The 21189-nt window shown below is 41.2% G+C and overlaps 1 protein-coding gene across 9 annotated transcripts in view; it reads right to left on the bottom strand.

Moving 5' to 3' along the window:
• RGL1 (ral guanine nucleotide dissociation stimulator like 1) overlaps nt 1–21189 on the bottom strand; it is a 150664-nt gene that overhangs the window by 99938 nt on the left and 29537 nt on the right. For 5 of the 9 annotated variants that reach the window (XM_073356646.1, XM_073356637.1, XM_073356640.1 and 2 more), the window contains exons 2-3: nt 18563–18735; nt 2202–2312 (exon numbers count right to left, since the gene is read on the bottom strand). In XM_073356646.1, the coding sequence (XP_073212747.1) occupies nt 2202–2312; nt 18563–18622 (171 nt within the window). In that variant the 5' untranslated portion in view covers nt 18623–18735. Of the gene's footprint in view, nt 1–2201; nt 2313–3344; nt 3604–18562; nt 18736–21189 lie in introns of those variants that run through there. The other 4 variants (XM_073356642.1, XM_073356643.1, XM_073356644.1 and 1 more) reach the window with 4 other exon arrangements.

Raw genomic sequence — 21189 nt, 5'->3', positions numbered from 1 at the left:
AGGATGAAGGGCTGAGTAGACCTTTACAGGATTTGCACTGGTAGTACCAGGGAGCCTAGACACTCTCCAGCTTGACTTTTTTTAAAGGAAAAATCATTTAATCATAAAGAGTTCCTTTATTTTCCAGACTAAAGCCCACATCCTGTTGCTGGATATGTATGCATTACTCTCCCATTGTCTTCAGTTTGGCCCTGAATCAGCAACCCACACATGTAGGACACACTCATTAGAAAGAAAGAACTCCAACACTGGGAAACCCAGTGGGTTTTTGGAAGTAATTCATTTTATACAAACCATTGAAAAAGTTAAACACGCAGAGTAAGAAAACCACATCAGCTCCAGATTTCAAAGTAAAGCAAAACAAAACTCATGACACTTGTAAAAAACAGTTCTGCTTTTCATGGCAGAATTGCTGATGGAGTGCACATTAATTACCAGTGCTCCAGCATAAGGGCTGTTTATTGATCAGGGGACCAGTAATGTTCCCACTGAAGTCAACAGCAAGAGCAGGCTCAGGCTCCATCCACATAAAGGACTTAAAATATTTTAAGTTCTGAAGTGCTTACAGGGAACAAACAGGCTGTGGGACTGTTCTGATTTTAAAATAATTGTGCAGGATTATTGCTCAGAAAAGGTGCCAGCCTGACAGCCCAGGAGACTGATTTTATCCATTTATGAACAGAACAGCTGCAGACTTTCTAACATGCGGCCTCCCTGCCCACAAATATACCTCAATCCTGACCTGGAGGGACCAGTTCTATCCCACAATAAAAGAATAGCTCATTTTCCATGATGCTTCAGTCCTTGACCTCTCCCTATAATCAAAGTAGTATACCATCTCCTGCCAGTTGTGGTGGTGGTCTCTGTACCATGGACACCTGTGCACTGATTACAGGTCTGAGCGCCCCATACATGGACACTACTGAACAGTCGGGACTCCAATCTGAAGAGTGCTTCAACTGTGGTGACTACATCTGTGGGACACAATCTCACTCCAAATGTTTTTGACCTGTGGCAAAACTACCATCTGTGCAATTAACAGGAGCTCAAAATACATTCAGATATTTTCCCCCTAACCCTGCTATAAACAGGAGGCAGAGATGGGAAATCTGCCACTCATCAAAGGAAGCAGATTTGAAATAATCTGTTCTGCTTAGAACTCTGTGTACTTCTTGGAAATAGGGAAAAGGGAAATTCTGAACACTATCTGTATGCAGGGCAAAGTTTGCTTATCTTTCTAGACTGTGTTTTCAGTACTGCTGTCTCGCATGTTGCTTTATGCCATGATACTTGACAAGAAATCTATTTGATTTAAATCTCAAAGTAGCCCTAAGAGTCTTTAAATTATTGACCTTATATGGATTGAGGAAAGATGTTTTTCAAAAACTGGTAAATAAAACTGATCTAGAATGTGTATTGTGCCTTTCATTCTGAAGGAACTTTACAAATAGATAAAAATATGGGCCAGATCCTCAAGCAGTGTACTGACATAGTTCCATTGGCTTTAATGGAGTGATGGCATTTGATGCCAATGGAGGGTCTGACCTTATGGAAGTTTAGAGCACACAGCACCTTGCAGTATTTGGCCTTCTATACAGGCCTTGTTTCACCCACCACTAAGGCACCACCTGTCTTTGGGATGAAACACTGCACTTGTGTAACAGCACACAGCAACACTGCACAACTGTGTAGGACAGAAAGGGAAGATGAAAGGTGTATGCAACTGAAAAAGCAGTGAAATTATAGCCCAGTTCTGCTTCCATTGTAATTAATGGGAGTTTTTCCATTGACTTCAAAGGGTGCTGGACTGGGTTCTCAGGTAGGCAGAATGTAGGTACTATAGTTAGTGTGTGTCCAGGGGCCTGATCCTGAGGGATACCACTCTTAGTGAAATGATTGCGAGTGCTCAGTAATTTTCAGGATCAGACCCTGGACTAAAATCCTTACACCTGCAAAAAGTACTATGAGATCCATGACCGCAACTGATCAAATCCTAGTTTTATATATCATCCAGAAGATTAAGAGTTGAACACAACAGAACTTTTTTCAGGCAATGCAGATACAGAGTTGTTCTTTAATGTTAAAACCAGTCTCTGCTAAAAGTTAATAACATAACTATGCCGTGGAATTCAGCTCTTTGGACCAGGGCTCCAAAGTCTACAAGTAATTTCTCAAGATGCCACTGTGCCGGTTTTACTCACCCCTAGCCATCTTGCTCCTTTATTGGCAGCCTGTTGAATCTGCACTCTTTTGAGGGTGACATGGTAAACAGCTCCTTCCTCTACCTCTTCACCCCCGTCCTGAATTGAGCTCTGCCATGGAAGGGGAGAAAAAAAAAAGAGAAAGGAAAAAAAAAAAGGTACTTTTCCCCCCTTCTCTGCTAACCATAATCTGTACCAGCTGCTATACTCCTTATTGCAGAGCTCAGCGCACAAGATGGGCTGTATAAAGTAAATATAAGAATCAAAGCATTACAGGACACTTTTCGATTGAGGGAATGCTGAGATACTCTTGGCAAGCTGCCATTTCCTATGGTATCAGGATACCCTGACTTTCCATTTAGTTCTTTTTCCTAGACTTGCACATATTTTAAATAGTTTTGTTGTCTTTTTTGAAGGAAATGATTCCATTCTGATTAGTAAACTTTTTTAAAAGCAATTAATCTCTTTGGTTTTCCTTTATGGAAGGAATTATACTTTAAAACAGAGGAATTACATAGGTTGAGATCATTTAAACTAAAAACTAAAAAATTATTTAAAATACAGTTGTCTATTTCTTTTGACATGAGGGACTAAAAGCACTTCTGTTTTGCTTTTTAATATTATTTCAGGCTACAAAACCTTCACAGGGCTAAGACTAGGAAAGTTACGAATATCAGAAAGCAGAAGCAGCACCATATCATCACACTAAAACTTTAATTGAAACATAACCTGAAATAATTCTCCATTTTATATTTCCTAATCTAAAGAACAAAATATAAAAACAAAGACAAACCACTATTGCTGAGCCAGGAAAAAAAAATCCTGAATTCATCCTCAAGGACTCATCTAACTTCCCTTTCTCAAATGTTTCCCTCTTCTGTGACACTCCACAAACAGACACAGAAAGTCAATTACTTTGCAGATAAGCATCATTTTAAAAGCAGTAATGCACACTGAGAGGTAATAATAAGGAACAATGAGAAAGAGACTTTAAAAGTGGGTCTCAAGAGATTGCAGACACAAAAAGTTGCACACAAATATGTCATCAGTGTGCCAGATTCACTCAGAAAGAATACAATCCAGTCCTGAAATAGGGATTCTCCATCTAGGAAGTCTTTAGAGAAGTCAGGGAGCTCTAGTTACCATTTTAGCTTTCCAAAGCAATTTCATTCTCAGTTTCCTCTTCAGGACATCGACGGGGCATGATGGATCCTGTTCTGAAGCAAATAGCTTTTACAATCCTCTCACATACTTTCTCAACTCAGTAGACACCACTCTGCCTCTATTGCTTGGGTTCTGCAGTCAATTCATGACCACAAAGAACTGTGTAAGTGGTGTGCCGGGGGAGAGAGAGAGAGAGAGAGACTCCTCCCCCCCACGCACACACAGTGATGTAAGGTTTTCCTGTTTATGCTTATAAATTTAAACTCCCCTTTCTAAGCTCCACCATATATAAAAAGTTATTATAAAATAATCTTTCAGTGCTTAAAGACCCTTCAACATTGTGCTAAGCCTCTGAAGTTTATCTTAGTTTCCTGACATATACTAGGTACCAAAGTAATTCCCCCACCCCCCTTAACTATAAGAGACAAAGAGAGGGGAGTGGTGAAGGGGGAGGGTTAAATAAACTGCTATTATCCACTTGCGTAGACTTCTTTGAATAATCTAATCAGAGTGACTCCAGCCAGGCATTAACAATGTAAAGCTGCAATACCAATAGAGGAGTAAGTTTATCTTTCAGAAGCACAAAAATGGTACCTCAATATTCTAAAAGCCTTTAGAATTGAAAACCATTCAGAATTGAAACATTCAAAAAGGGTTTAATAGTGCACTGATCTGATGGCAGAACTGAAGATCATGACTTTCTGAAAACTTCACTTAAAAGACTTAAATATAACACATTCTCACTTCAGCAAAATGAGACTCAGGAGTTTCCAATCAAATAAGAGAGGTTCTTTTCTTTCCCTATTAAGAAAACTTGAAGTTTTTCAGTGGTGATTCTAGCTATGTTCATGGGAATCCTGCAGTATTATTTACTTACCCAACTCAATAAGTGTAAAATGCACTTTACAGAACAAGTATAAAATGACAGGATCACTGCCTTGAAAAAATGACCGTCTCACTCAGGATGATGTGATACACAGTTCAGCTCTCTGGACACAAGGAGATGTAGAAACCTCATGGACGACAGAAAATTAAGCCAAACTTGGAGCTTTTTGCCCAAACTGTTTTCAAATTATGAGATGGCAAAAAATTACCTGGAGTCCTTTTGGAGGCTCTCATCACATTAGTTCTTAGTCCATTTTCAAAATCAGTAATGTACATGAAAGTGTCACAAGCAATTCACAAACATGGGTTGCTTTTTAAACGAAAAAGGCCACATTTTTTTAAGTGTCAAAAAATCAAGTAGGCTGAAGAGTTCTGGTTGTGAATATATATCAGTGACATAAGGGGGGAAAACTAACAGTGTTCTAGTTTAAAAAACTAATAATCAAAAATTAGGATGTTCAAAGCTAAGATTGCACATTAAATATCTCCAGAAGTTCGAAAGTATGGCTCAGGATAGCTCAAACTATTGTTAGTATATCATCCATACCATCTATGCCTCTCCCAATGATATAAAACCTTACTGTTATGCACTGCACATCTTCAACCTTTGCAATACAAACCACTCACTCTCATTCTGTTTACCCATGCCTGGCACACTAATGAACACCAGCCACCCAATACCGCATGTAAGAGCCATCTACCCCAAAGATCAGTTCTAGCTCTTCCAGTTCACCTTCTCTTTGTAAGCCACCTTCCCACTATTAACCAAGAAAACACAACATTTTCACATCTTATCCTCTACATACAATCCATAAACAACACTGGCCTGTACCTACCATTCCATTATATGCCACAAAGCCCTAATTACCCTCACCACCTTCTCTACATAGACTAGAAACCCCTGCAGAGTTATTCTTTTTTATGATTTGTATTATCATAGCACCTAAGAGCACTAGTCATGAACTGGGAACCTGTGGTTGGCACTGTACAAACACGACTTACTATTCTTCATAATGACAGGTTTCAGAGTAGCAGCCGTGTCAGTCTGTATTCACAAAAAGAAAAGGAGTATTTGTAGCACCTTAGAGACTAACAAATTTATTTGAACTTGTGGGTCCAAGCCACCTCAACCTCCACATTCAATCAGATATCCAATCTGAACCTTGCCACTGTATAAATAATAGGCACAGACACGAATGTGCCTCATCTAACGATCTCAAAGTACTTTACTGACACTAATTAAGTTCTCTTCAGACCATCTCAGTGAGGCAAGTAAATAGTATAGTATTAGTGACCCTTTTTCAGATCAATAAACTGAAGCACACAGAAATCAATGTCACAGGATCACTCATTGAGATAGTAACAGAGCCAAACACGGAATAAAGGCACACCGACCCCTGCTCTAACTACTGGTAGACTTACTTATACATATTGATGTTATTAACTGTTAGGGCAAGCATGGTGCTAACACACGGAGACTATCACTTGCAGCTGCTAACAACAGGAAACAAGGAACATTATTTTAAGCTATGAAACTAAGACTGAAACGTATTGCCATGGTTGAACTGATTTGACTATTTTTCAGGCTGTGTGTGTGTTTATTTTTTGGTTGTGCAATACCAAAATGATCCAGGATATGTCCTATGCTATATCAGATAATGTCTCTCTGTGTGTTATAAGTGACTACTAAGTCTGGTATCCTACAAATTTAGAACTATGTTTTCAGCTCAGCTAGCCTGTAAAATTGCACCTAAAATTTTGCATGCTGAAAGTGGCACATAATTTTTCACATTCAAAATTTTCTACATGCAAACACCTGGATCTGTGTTGAATACATAAAACTGAAATAAGCAATTTTATAAACTGGTTCTAAAAAATTGGCTAATTAAGAAGCAAAATATAACAGGTTATCATGTGAAGAGGGGAGGATTCATGCTGCCAAGAGTAAAACACCAAGTCTGGACAATTATTTATTATCAAAAAGATGAGTTCTTGGTCAACTGTCCAGTTGACGGTACACTGAGGTATGATGTTCCAGCACCAGAGTTAGCAGTCACCAAAGAGGCAATTACTTCTAATCCATTGTGTTTTCATTGCAAGAAATTGGCAACAAGTTGATGCAAAAAAGAAGAAAGCAACTCATATTTGACCGTATCTTTCTCCTATTTAAATCAGTGACAAAACTCCCCATTGATACCCAGTGACAAAGACTGGGGCCTTTGTGATTGCCTGGCCAGTGAAAGCCAAGCTCAGCACTTTGCACTCAAAATAGGGTTCAGAGTAGCAGCCGTGTTAGTCTGTATTCGCAAAAAGAAAAGGAGTACTTGTGGCACCTTAGAGACTAACAAATTTATTTGAGCATAAGCTTTCGTGAGCTACAGCTCACTTCATGGGTGTAATCCCTCCTCCTGTGCATGTCTGTGAATCCTACTGGTTGCCAATATCTGAAAGAAATGGGGGGGGGAGGGGGAAGCGGTTAGGCAGGAATGTCAGTAAGCACTTCCACATCCAGATAGCAGGTGAGGCAGACAGCCACCCTTGTAATTGATTCAACTGGCCATTATTTATTTGGTCATGATTTTGACAGATCCATGGATTTACTTATTAGCAAGGGTCAGGATGGCCATTCTAGAAGTGTGGAAGAGGTTCTTCAATGAAACTGTAAAGGGCTCACAGAGCTGATTATTTTGTAAATTGTTATTTTTAATTATGTAATGTGCCAAGATGCTTCAGTAATTGATACGGATATAATTTCTAAACAAACAAACCATACATAAATAAATCAACCAGTAGAAGGGAGGATAATATTCAAGTATGCATTGAGCCTTTTCTTTGTTTGCCAAATTATTATGGCTTGCTTTTTATAACAGCAGTTTGCATTTATACATCACCTTGCATCCTGAAGAACTGTAAATTGCTTCACAGAAATACAGCCACCTCTGGGGTGCCAGGCAGCAACCCATACCACTGCAGACAGAACACTTCATAACAGTGTGGGAAAGGGAAATTTTTGGTCAAGGGCAGCACAGTGTCATGGGATCTAATATCAACGCAAAACAGACAGAAACTCTTTTAAGGACTGATTCAAAGAAAACCAACACCACACAATAATCTGCATAGAACTAAATTTATCTACTTTGCAAAGATGAAGGATTAACTGGACTCTCCTAGATTTGAACCTGTAATTTCACAGAGTCTAATTATGTCAGATCTTGGCAGGCTTATTATCAGATACAACTGCTATTTAGGTTAGCATGTAAGAGCATGTACATATCATGCCAACCCCCTTCTCTGCCAACCTGTTTCTTTCCCTGATGAGGCTGGGAATATTGAGGTATAGACATCCAGCTCTTTCCAGCATCATCCATCTCTCACTGTCATAGGCACTAAATTCACTCATATTTAAATACATTTTCAAAGCAGTAGATTTCTGAGTGAGTCTTGGAAGTGAAGTGTGTGCAGCCAAAGGGAAGTAGGGAATAGGACAGAGTATATTTGTTCCCTAGTACTCTCAGTCAGCTGACCCTGAGGGGAAGTGTCAAGATCAGCTTGGAGGAAGAAGTTACATTCCACAATAAGAGTTATCGCTTTGTAGGGAAGAGGGAAAATGGAAAACAAGATAAAAATACAATAGTCTTATCTGGAAATCTTTAATGTTTACTTGATCAGAACTGAGACTTTAATTAGACTTTTGTTTATCTATCTCCTTAAATCAATTTAAATAATTCTTTTTAGTTTTTAAAATTATTTCCCCAAACTAGTTTAGTAGCTATGAAAAAATTAAAACGACCATGGCCAAGCCTAATCAAAATGTAACATGGAGCCTGGAACAACCAACTCATTTGATCTTACATTTGTCCCTACCTAAGGCCCCAATTTAGCAAAGAATTTAAATACGTGCTTAAAGTTAATTATGTGCTTAACACTCAATGGAACTTAAGCCCACGCATAAGTATTTTGCTGAATTGCACCCTAGATCCTGAAGTCAATGGAATTGAGGGAGCTCAACACCTGGTGGGATTATACCCTCTATCCACCACTACAGAGAGATGCTCATGGCCACCTATAAAGTGGCACAGGCAGAAGAGAAATCTTCCCTATCTAGGAAATTGTAAGTCCCCATCATTGTGGTATCTGACAACCTATCCAAGGTGAGGAGCAGAGATCAGAATGCATATACAATACCAAGAGGATCCAGGCTCTGATTAATATAAAGGATGATCCATAAAGATCTCAGGGACTGATGGTAATACAGAAAAGAATAACTATTCTGAGCCAGCTGCAGCTTGGGTTACTACAACTATTATTTTGTAGTTCCAGCAAGGTTTAATAATTATTAGTTAAACAAGATTTGCCATGATCTATACTGGCTGGTCAGCCAGGGTCAGCAATGTGTTAACTAATTTGACTTTCCATAATTGTGTTCAAACACGATAATATTTTCTAGTGAAGACAAGACGTGTTTCTGCCACTTCTGCTATATACATTATATATGTTTCTGCTAATGACTCTCTCTGTGCATTCTTTCACCCTTGCAAGGAGAATGAACCATAAATCCACTTGTGAGTACAAACTCAACCTTTTCACTGTGTGACACTTTAAAATATAGTTAACCCTGGAAAGTTCCGAAGCTGTGAACCATGGATCACTGGTGTGGTTCATGAAGCCCTTACGGATAGTCCACAAAGAACTGAGAGAGTTACATAGTGCTGACCCCTCCTCATTTTTAGTTGTTGCTATAGCGAGCATCCAGGTTCTTCATTGAAAAGACAAGTCAAAACACCTATAACAGTACCTGAAAACAAGGAGGAACCAACTTTGCTGACTAACAGGGGCCACTCCTGCCTAACAGGAGAGGAAAGAGGACCATCTTCAGGGACCAGAATGATCAGCCTCTAGCCGAAGAATGTCCAGGAGAGCAAGGGAAAAAGGAACAAGGTAGCCAGACTCTAGGCAGTAGATCAGGGGTTGGCAACCTTTGAGAAGTGGCACGCCAAGTCTTCATTAATTTAAGGTTTCCTGTGCCAGTAATAAATTTTACATTTACAGGGGCCCCCTGACGGAACCTCAGACTGGCAGCGGGCTAAGTGGGCCGGCGGCCAGGACCCTAGCTGGCAGGGGGCTGGGCGGCTGGAACACCGGACCAGCAGCGAGGTGAGCGGGGCTGGTGGCTGGTATCCCAGGCCGGCAGCAGGCTGAGTGGGACTGATGGCCGGGACCCCAGCTGACAAGGGGCCAGCGGCCGGAACCCGAGACCAGCAGTGGGCTGAGCAGGGTGGCGGACAGAACCCCAGACCGGCGGCAGCGGGCTGCTGGCCCCACTCAGCCTGCTGCCAGCTGGGGCTTCTGTTCACCCAGGCAGGCAGCGGGCTGAGTGGGATCGGCGGCTGGGACCCTGGCTGGCAGCAGCGTCCCAGTAAAAATCAGCTATTTCCATGCCAGATTTTAGCACTCCATATGTTTTATGGAAATATGCTCATGAGTGTGAATATGATGTAACTGGAATATGCATTATGCAAAAGGTCTATTGTAAGGTATCATAACAAAGGTTATAACCTACTGAATACATTCCTCCTATTTGTATGCATGTATCATTCTTGTATCTGAAGCTAGAAATATGAAATATAACTCTGAGGTCCTATTGTAATTATATGCAAAGTGTGGGCCATCAATGGTGGTTCAGAATCTTGATGGCTCCCACTGACTAGGACAATTGGTTGTAAATGGTTTATTTATCTGCAAGCCTTCCTGTGTACATGTGGGCCAACTGAACGAAAGCTTATGCTCAAATAAATTGGTTAGTCTCTAAGGTGCCACAAGTACTCCTTTTCTTTTAACCGAAGGATGGAGACTAGGGGTCTTACAGTGACGTGTGACCATGATACTGGAATCCATTTTAATTCTTGTACTTTTCCATTGATGAGGCGGGGGTAGGGACAAGCACAGACAAAAGATTCCTGCCTTGTGCCAAAGCTATAAAAGGGGGCGGAGCAGGACAAAAGGGGCTGCCAGTCATAAGAAAACCCATGCTTACCACCTGAGATGTCTGCTGGAACTAACAAGGACTGTACCAGGGGAAAGGATTGGGCCCAGACTAAGAAGGAGTTTAGTTCCAATAAGCTTCTTTCAGACATCTCTCAGGGTGAGATATTACCTGTAATCAGTTTCTTAATGTATTAGGCTTAGACTTGCATGTTTTTGCTTTATTTTGCTTGGTGACTTACTTTGTTCTGTCTGTTATTACTTGAAACCACTTAAATCCTACTTTTTATACTTAATAAAATCACTTTTGTTTATTAATAGAATCAGAGTAAGTGATTAATACCTGGGGGAGTGAACACCTATGCATCTCTCTCTATCAGTGTTATAGAGGATGGACAATTTATGAATTTACCCTGTATAAGCTTTATACAGAGTAAAAAGGATTTATTTGGGGTTAAGGCTCCCAGAAAGGCTGAACACTGGGTGCTGGGAAAGTCCCTGTTAACTGAGAAGCCCCTGGGCTGAATGAATCTCAGTTTCAGTGAACTGCAGAGAGGCGTGGCCCAACTTCTGGGTCTGTGCTGGAACTAACTGGAGTGTCTAACTCAGCAAGACAGGAGTTGAGGGGTGCCTGTTCCAGCAGGGGGGTTGTTCTCAGTGGTATCCCAGCTCATCAAGTGACAGTCTCGAGGGGAGTTTCTGTGACCGAATCCGTCACACAGTGCAATAGAGAATTAGGCCCTATGTCATCCAGAGTGAATACTCATCAGCTCAGACAATTATCTTTCAAATGAATGACATCCAGTACACCCACAATGGATCGATTGGAAAAAAACTGCTGGGATCAAAAATTACATGATTTTCAGGCCATTAAGTGTATTCATCAAAATGAAAATCAGCTTACAGGAAAGGCAAAAAAACTGCTTCCAGCATTTCAATTCCAGACAGTGAGCACTGTACTACCAACTATGGGGCTGATTCTTCAATGCCTGGAACCTTCCTTGCTGAGTCATTTACACCTGTGAAAGCTGAGGGTAAAATGCTACCAAAGCAGAATGGTAGGTGTGACGTTGCACTCTATATGATTTTATAAAAATATGCTAATGGGCGTGAATATAATGTAACTGGAATATGCTTCATGCAAAAAGTCTCTTGTAAGGTATCATTACAAAGCTTATAATCTACGGAGTGTGGTCATCCTATCTGTATAAATGTATCACTCTTGTATCTGAAACTTGAAATATGAAATATGACTCTGAGGGCCTATTGTAATTATGCAAAGTGTGGGCCATTAATGGTGGCTGGGAATCTTGATAGCTCCCATCAGCCAGGACAAATGACTGTAGATGGCTCTATTTGCAGGCAGGCCTTCCTGTGAGTCAGGCTAGGAGGAATGAAGACTTGGAGTCTCACAGGAAATGTGACGATGTCACCTGGTACTGAAATCCATCTTAAACCTGGTGCTTTTCCATTTAGAAGGAGGGCGGACCCAGAGAGACAAAGGATTCCTGCCTTGTGCCAAAGCCATATAGGGGGTGAACAAAGTGGGTGGCCATCATGAGAAATCCCTTAGCTACCACCTGAGCTGGAACAAGGGCTGTACCAGGGGAAAGGATTGTGCCCAGATTAGGAAGGTGTCCAGTCTGTGAAAGAAACTTACTGAAACATCTCTGAGGGTGAGATTTTATCTGTATTCAGTTTCTTACTGTATTAGACATAGACTTGCGTGTTCTGTTTTATTTTACTTGGTAATTCACTTTGTTCTGTCTGCTATTATTTGGGACCACTTAAATCCTACTTTCTGTATTTAATAAAATCACTTTTTACTTATTAATTAACCCAGAGTATGTATTAATACCTGGGGTAGGGGGGGCAAACAGCTGTGCATCTCTCTCTATCAGTGTTATAGAGGGCGAACAATTCATGAGTTTACTCTGTATAAGCTTTATACAGGGTAAAACGGATTTATTTGGGGTTTGGACCCCTTTGGGAGTTGGGCATCTGAGTGTTAAAGGCAGGAACACTTCTTAAGTTACTTTCAGCTAAGTTTGCAGCTTTGGGGCACGTAGTTCAGACCCTGGGTCTGTGTTGGAGCAGACTGGCGTGTCTGGCTCAGCAAGACAGGGTGCTGTAGTCTCAAGCTGCCAGGGAAAGCAGGGGCAGAAGCAGTCTTGGCACATCAGGTGGCAGTCCCAAGGGGGTTTCTGTGATCCAACCCATCACAGTAGGTTTTATATCCACTTTACAATCAATTGGCGAGATTTAAATGACTATACCTGGGAAAAACTAGGTCCTATGAACCCACTAGATTCAGGGCTAGGCCTAAGGGCTTTGCCAGCCATGACAGAAAAACATAGTGGAGCCGTCACTCCCGGACAACAATGGAGCAAAAAGAAAAAAGCAGTGTGGCACCCCCTCGCCCAAAAGCTGGTATACAGGGCAACTTTCCAACTCACCTGCCCCTAAAACTAGCCCTGACCAGATCAACCCTTCTTGTGAAGCTAGTAGGTAGCAGAAGCCTTCAAATCATTAAAGAATTCCCAAGCATGATTGTAAAATGCCAAAGGAAATACAGTAAAAAGAAAAGGAGTACTTGTGGCACCTTAGAGACTAACCAATTTATTTGAGCATAAGCTTTCGTGAGCTACAGCTCACTTCATCAGATGCATATCGTGGAAACTGTATGGAGTTTGGAAATCTAGGCAGTTTCCACGATATGCATCTGATGAAGTGAGCTGTAGCTCATGAAAGCTTATGCTCAAATAAATTGGTTAGTCTCTAAGGTGCCACAAGTACTCCTTTTCTTTTTGCGAATACAGACTAACACGGCTGTTACTCTGAAAGGAAATACAGTATATATTCCCTACACAAAACTATGTTACCAGAACATTAAGGTTGCATAGTTAAGAGCTCTAAATCAGGAAATACCAAAGTTAAGAATGAACATGCAACCTTAGCACTACCACTTTTTCAAATTTATGTGACAGAGACTACAGTTACACGGGCATGCACTGTGTCTCAGTGTACACAATATAATAGGATATACTTTTCCTGCATGTGTAGCACCTCGTACTACTGTATAAGGAGTTTCACTTGCCAGGACTTTGAAACAATGCTGCTTGCAAAAACAACACACGCACACACAAAAGGGGGAAACAACATTGTTAAACTTCATAATCTGGAATGGTTTCTCTAGAAACACTGGATTATTCTAGTCTATGCACTTTAGGAAGTACCCAGGATGAAGTCCCTCTCCTGTGAGCCATATAAACTATGCAGCCACTAAGGTGTGTCAGAGTGGAACTCTTTCTGATGCACATTACAAAGTGCACAGGAATCCTCTCTTACCTCCTCCACTCCTTACAAGACCCACAGAACCTCTCTTCTGTCCTGTTGGGACTTACAATATCTGTAAGAGCAGAGGCAAGAGCTCCTAGGAGCCCTTGTGCACAGTGGCTGAGATATTACAGAGTGTTTAAGAATCTTCCCTCACGCCGATGAAACTTACAAGGTCTGCAGCCCTTTTTACAGCTCCAGGTGTCCCCACCTCTTCACAGAAGTATCTCTCACTACTTTTTACTACCTAATTGGCCATGCATGCATGCATGCATTTACAGCAAATCCTCTCTCAGATGCAGCCTTTACAAGCTTTAAAGACAGATCTAAAGTGCATGATCTGTACATGATTTTCTAAGGCTCATAATTGGGTCAAATCAAAGCCAAAAGCTCTAAAGCACTTCCCCACAATTAGGGCTATTTCCATGTCAGATTTTAGCACACAGCCCCCAGCCTCTTAGGCTGTAGAGCTGTTCAAAAGAAGGGAGCAAAAAAATAAAATAAAAAATAATAAAAAAAATTCTCTCTCCTCATATTCACAAATGGATTAAATGTTTTGCTCAAACTTCCCAAAAAAACTTTCTTTGACTAGAGTCCAAAGGCCTGATTCTCCTCTCATTTGCACCATTTTAAAAGTTTGTTTATACTTTGCAGACTTTTAGCAGATACAAAGAAAAGTCATTGTTACATTTCAGTTTGATGATAGGTAACTCAATTGACAACAGCGGAGCTCCTCTCAATTTACACTGCTGAGAGACCAGAATCCACCTCCATGACAGGAAAAATCCAACTACCCCAAAATTAGTATTTTCTGGAATATGATGGCTGAATGAAAACAGGAGGCTAATATAACCTGGAAACCTTTACATCACTATAACAGTGGTCGCCACGACACCGCTGTTACATCACAACACAAAGCAAAAACGAACACGCTGTCATGGACATGCTCCACTCTCAGTAATTTCTTCATAAAAAAACAATTGTTTTCAAAAGAGGATAAAATATTTCTCTCATAAAAGTCAGCCGTTTTGTGAAACTCCAAACTGATTCACAGATTTTCCTTTTTAAATGTCTTTGGTCAAATTAGTGGATTTCAGCTCTTGTGAGATATTGATATAACTGGAGTGACACCTCGGCTAGACGTCACAGACAGAATCACACCTGACAGGGACTTACAGATTCTTCAGCTTTTTGTTTCAGTCAAATCTAAGTGAGCCAGGAATTACATACACATGCACCATCTTGTTTGCTTTTCATTCTCAGGTTAAAAAAAAACAAAACAAAACTTTTATAGTCATATTTGTTAGTGTTTCTTAGTTGTGCTACCTGTTGTCTTTTGGGAGAAGTTTAAAAAATAAATCCAGCATTTAAACATCTCCATCCTCCCACCTTAGTTTCATTTGGTTCTTGCTCTCCCTTTTCATCTGATGTTCTGTAGCACAAATCTCTGCTACTTACTAGGCATCTTTGTTATCTTCAGTTATGAGCCCCACCCTTTCCCTCAGTGTCTCTCTTCGAGATACTCTTCCCTCCCTTTCTGATTTATCCTCTTTCATTTTTTAGGCCTTGATGCTTAGCCCCCACTGCTTTCTATTTTGCAGCAATGTTTTAGCCTACTCTGTACACACATGCTTTTAGTTTCCCTATTGCTCAGTATGCTTCTTGTGCATGCATTTGGACCAGGTTACAATCTGGTTTTATATAGTGCCTTTCATACCCTGGATATCCCAAAGCACTTTATAAAACAAAGTACTAGATACTGCAGGCCAGATCCTCAGGACTGTCCCTTCTGCCACCAGCACAACCCGGGAAAGAACAGCACAAACATGGCTCTAAGTCTTTGTAGCGCCCTGATCCTTGAACGGCCAGGCTGGTGCCAATGACCGATGCAGAGTGGCCTCAGGGCTGCTCTTAGTTGTGCTGGCTGCAACAGCCTCCAGGGGGCATTCCAACAGCCATGGACTGCAGAAGTACAGCAATGCTCTGGCTATACCCCCTTTTCTCCTACTTATACCCCACGCATGTTGGGCTGTGAGGGAATGGCCAATTTTAGGGCACTGGAGGATTCCTCTGTGCAGTGGGAGGACTGAGCTGATGTCATAAACCAGCTTTAAGTCTGCTTTGTGCTGCCAGAGTAGCAAGCAGATTTAACCAGACCAATGATTTAGCCCTAGATGTGCAGTGACTGTTCAGACTTTGGAACCGCGCAAGGCTTGAACAAATTTCCTGAACTTCTGGGTCTCTTGTTCTTTGCGATAAGGTTCTTTTTCTCTCAAAAATCTAATAACCTAAAAATTGCTCAGATTTTTAGAGAGCATTTCCCCAGAAAACAACAAGAGAGCCAACAGTCCACCAACCCTCTCCTCATCTCACTACTGACCCAAGAAGCAATAGCCAGGTGTGTATTTCTAGGAGAAGAGAGAGAAAGGGGACTTTACTCATTTCTCCTCCTCCTCCTTCCTTTTTGAGGAAGAACTGGGTTCTCCATCCTCTCCTCCGCCCACTAAAGCAAGGTAAGATATCACTAAGGCATCCACACCAGATTTCCTCCTCCATCCCAAAAGAACATCCTATTGTCAAGTCCGACACAAATATATTGTAATATTAAAAGACATCTTTATGGGATAGCATACTACTGAAAAAGAAAAAGCTTTCTTGTGGTGAAGCAAGCAGTTCCTCCTTTTACTTGCAAAGTTGAGTTCGGGGGGAGAGGGGGAGCTTATTCATGGTTTGCGACCCAAACCGGCCTCTGATACAAGTACCCGTTTAAAGAGTAACTTCCAACATACTGTTTCCTTCTCTGTACACCTCCTCTGGGATTTTTTCCTCCTCATTCAAGTAATGATTAATACTCCAAACAGCAGCAAGGACAAACACATTCGCTGTGGTGAAAACCACGGCAAAGAAATCGTTAAAATCTTTGAAAAGTCCTCATCTTCCTTAATTGCTCCCCTAATTCCCTGGTAGTCTAGCAGACCTACCAATTCCCTTGTGAGCTTCTTGCTTTTTGATAAACTTACAAAGCTGGCAGGTTTCAGAGTAACAGCCGTGTTAGTCTGTATTCGCAAAAAGAAAAGGAGGACTTGTGGCACCTTAGAGACTAACCAATTTATTAGAGCATAAAGCTGGCAGGGGGTTGGGGTGGGGTATGTCTTTGGCTGTTTGCTTCTAAAACACCCTTCTAATTTCCATTTTATATGCCATACTTTATATTCTTGTTTATTGGCTTTCCACAGGTTTGATTTCAATTTTCTAAAGGAATATTCAGTTTGAATAACCTTGTGAAACTTCCTACTTAATTATAATGTTTTTCTTCTTGCCCTCCTGCTTCCCATTTTCACTTGGGGTATGCATGCCTTCTATGACTGTTATGGTATGGTTACGTAGCATCCATGCTGACTAAGGATTTTGATTTCCTTAATTTTGATTTTAGGGTCTTTTTGACTAGCCTCATTTTTTCTTTAATTCCCCTTTCTAAAATTTAGTATAACAGTGCTAGGTTTATCACAATTATTCCCCAAAGGATGCTGAACTTAGTAATTACATCGTGGCACTATCAGTACCTTTCACTCTATCTGGGGCATCTCTCTGCTCTTGAATAGACTTTTGCCAGTTAGCTCTGTCTTTATATCTTAACTAGCTCAAAGCAAAAGGACTTTGCCCCTCCCACCCATTCAACTGCAATCAGTTGGCTTGTCTTTAGTTTGACTCATTCACTTTGAAGACACACAGATTTCAAAAGAGGCCCATTCAATAATTTAGTTTTATTACTTCTAAAGAGACTAGTTCCAGAGATTAGTTTTATTAGCTGCCCCTAGAACAGCTACTGCCCTAAGAATTAGTTAATAGCTTCTAAAATATCTATTTCAAAGATCAAGATTTAAGTCCCGAAATTAACTCTGCATCTTAGGTTCAAAAGGTTTAATTACAGAATTAAAGTATCATCTTGTGAATTGTTTAGGTGTAGGGAACAGCCCAGAACCACAAAGCAAAGCTGAGCCATATGCTACCGCCACCTTCTTGTCCCCTAAGACAGCCGGAATCAACCCTTCAATAATAGGGAGCAACTGATAATCAACCATTACTTTATTTTGTGGTTTCTATTATAGTTAAGAGAGACCACACAGGTTGAACTCTTCCGTGGGATGTTCCAATAGGAAGGCCAACCATTCAGAAATCCAGCATTTTGAGAGTTCTGCCAGGTGACAATCTTAGAAAAATAAGAGGGCTTCAAAATATCAGGGAATCCATAACCCTGCAGTTAGATTCCATAACTTCCTCCCCAGGTCACACCATTCTTAAAATGGACCTGGAGAAGGCACTCACAACCTGTGAATCAGAATGAGCACCCTAAACCCAATTCTGTTCTCAGTTACAATTATGTAAATCCACTGAAGTCAATGGAGTCTCACTGGTGTAACTGAAAGCAGGATTTAGGGCTCAGTCCAACTACCCTTGAAGTCAACAGAAAGGCTCTAATATTCCAGCTGGATTGGGACCTCACCCTTTCTTTTTCTTGGAGTTCAACCAGAAGCAGCATCTTCTTCTGCTTCACTGGAACAAAGTGGACAACATTAAAGTGAAATAAGAATTCATTACTTATCAGCATGCCCCTTTGGATATATTTTGCAGCATTCATTCTACCCCATTTCATCCCATCCTGTAAAACTTTATTACCTCCTTGTAGCCCTGCTCCAGAGCTGAACACAACATTATGCACCATTATATCAGAGCTCCCCATTCTTTACAATTTTCTTTTGAGCACTGCTCCTTGCTCTCCCCTTCAAATCTAAACAATGGAACTAAAAAGACATACAGAACAAACAACATTTAAATTAATATACTGCTCTCTACAACCACATAACTCTGTTTTATCTGCTGCTCATTTCCTAACTGAAACTTCAGGGCTTTATTGATTATCATGATTCTGAATAAAACTATAGATCTATTAAATTAGACTTGGCAAAAAGGGCAAAGCAATAACAATTTGTCACCTCCAGTTGATTTACCTCCTCCATCTCTAAAGTATCCCATATTCGGGTATAGTGGTCCATACATCAGTGCCGTGTACTCTCCAGCTTAGTGGGAGCTTTGGTTCCAGATGCTGCTTGTGCAGTCTTCTATTAAATCTCTGCAGAACCAGATACTTGTAGGAGGAATTCTGTATCTGTGTGAAAGAAATAAGGGAGAGGTGTTTTAAATACAAACAGTAACATGTTTCCTTATATGTTCTCATGGTCTCTTTCTTATGAGATTAATCCATTGAATATAGTCATTGTATAGATAAGGAGGCAGGCACATGTAATATTTGTTAGTTACATAGAAAGCCACTGGTCAGAGTGGATGGCATAGTGGAGTAAGTCTCAAATCTCCCTTTCCAACCCTCCCAATTCCCCTCTTTCTCTGTCATTGTTGAAGGAACCATTAACCACTTTGCCACTAGGGCCTGCAACCTGGGTGTCCACATCGTGCAGCTTCTTCCTCCATAAGGGTATGTTTAGATTAGGAAAACAGGTTGGGAACACATTTTAAAACAAGATCCGGTCTAGACTAGGAAGGTAGGTTGAACACCTATCAAGTCCAGCCTTCTCTTTCTGTCCACACTGCTAGAACTCCTACTCAGGCCCTTGTCTCTCATCTCGACTACTGCAAACTCCTCCTCTCTGGCCTCCCTAGCACCAGACATCACCCCTCCTCCAGTCCATTCAAAATGCAGCTGCTAAAATGGTCTTCCTTGATCATTGTTCTGAACACATCCCCTCTCTGAATCCCTCCACTGGCTACCATTTTCTGCTGCACTGAATTCAACCATCGAGTATTCACCTATAAGGCCCTCACAACTCTGCTACTCCCTACTGATTCGCTCTTTTTGAGACCTCCAACCCCTGTAGCCTCATCCACTCTACCAATGATGCCAGGCTTGATCTTTGATTGGTCTGCTTCTCCAACCATTATATTCATAGTTTCTTCTCTGCCACCATTATGCATGGAACACCTACTTTGAACTAGCTGATAAAACCACTATACTTCCTTCTTCAGATCTCTCTTCAAGATCTACTTCTACTGTGATGCATACAAGAGATCACCAATTCATAATGGCTAGGTAAAGGGCCAGTGGGGACTGCTAATGTTTATTTCTGTTAAAAACAAAAGTTGAAATGACTTAGAACAATCAAGTTATGCATCTAGCCCATCTAAATGCATGTTCTCATTTCTGTTACTTTGTTTCTCTGTCCCACATCCCTCCTGGTTGCTACGCATCCTTGCCACATCTTGACTTTCATTAGATTGAAAGTGCTTTGGGACAGGGGTTGTGCCTTCCTATGTATTTGTAAAGCTTCTAGCACAACGAGGTCCCAATTCTGACTAGCACTGATAATAAATAACAACAACAATATGGGTCCACAGGGTCAAATCCCATCAACTCAATCTTTTGCCCTTCTGACATAGGCTAACTGAATATTATGCAGACCAATGAGTTTGGATCCTTGGATGAGACTTCACAAACTTTGGTCCCATCTGCTTGGCTAAGCTATTAACAGATCCAATTGTACTTTTGGGAAGAGTATGCCCAAGTGTTCTTAGCTTCTTGTCACTTGTGCTCTTTGCTGTTTGGCAGCTGCATTACAGTCCTGTAGTAAGTATGTACATAGGACCAAATCTGATGAGGTTCAATAAGGATAAGTGCAGGGTCCTGCACTTAGGACGGAAGAACCCAATGCACAGCTACAGACTAGGGACCGAATGGCTAGGCAGCAGTTCTGCGGAAAAGGACCTAGGGGTGACAGTGGACGAGAAGCTGGATATGAGTCAGCAGTGTGCCCTTGTTGCCAAGAAGGCCAATGGCATTTTGGGATGTATAAGTAGGGGCATAGCGAGCAGATCGAGGGACGTGATCGTTCCCCTCTATTCGACATTGGTGAGGCCTCATCTGGAGTACTGTGTCCAGTTTTGGGCCCCACACTTCAAGAAGGATGTGGATAAATTGGAGAGAGTCCAGCGAAGGGCAACAAAAATGATTGGGGAACTGGAACACATGAGTTATGAGGAGAGGCTGAGGGAGCTGGGATTGTTTAGCCTGCAGAAGAGAAGAATGAGGGGGGATTTGATAGCTGCTTTCAACTACCTGAAAGGGGGTTCCAAAGAGGATGGCTCTAGACTGTTCTCAATGGTAGCAGATGACAGAACGAGGAGTAATGGTCTCAAGTTGCAGTGGGGAAGGTTTAGATTGGATATTAGGAAAAACTTTTTCACTAAGAGGGTGGTGAAACACTGGAATGCGTTACCTAGGGAGGTGGTAGAATCTCCTTCCTTAGAGGTTTTTAAGGTCAGGCTTGACAAAGCCCTGGCTGGGATGATTTAACTGGGAATTGGTCCTGGTTTGAGCAGGGGGTTGGACTAGATGACCTTCTGGGGTCCCTTCCAACCCTGATATTCTATGATTCTATGAAATCCGGTTCATCTTTAGTACACAAGTACTCCTATGGACTTCAGCAGAATTACTTGCAAGTGACAAGTTTTGAACCACGGTTTGTACACATGTTAGCGTCCTTTGGGATTAAGTTGTTTATTATTATTGACACATTTGTGTTCGGATGCCAAAATATTCATTTGAGGATGT

This window comes from Lepidochelys kempii, chromosome 8, assembly GCF_965140265.1.
Source record: "Lepidochelys kempii isolate rLepKem1 chromosome 8, rLepKem1.hap2, whole genome shotgun sequence".
NCBI classification, from domain to species: Eukaryota; Metazoa; Chordata; order Testudines; family Cheloniidae; genus Lepidochelys; species Lepidochelys kempii.
Note: the sequence above shows the minus strand (reverse complement) of the source record. Positions and strands in the feature narration are given on the sequence as shown.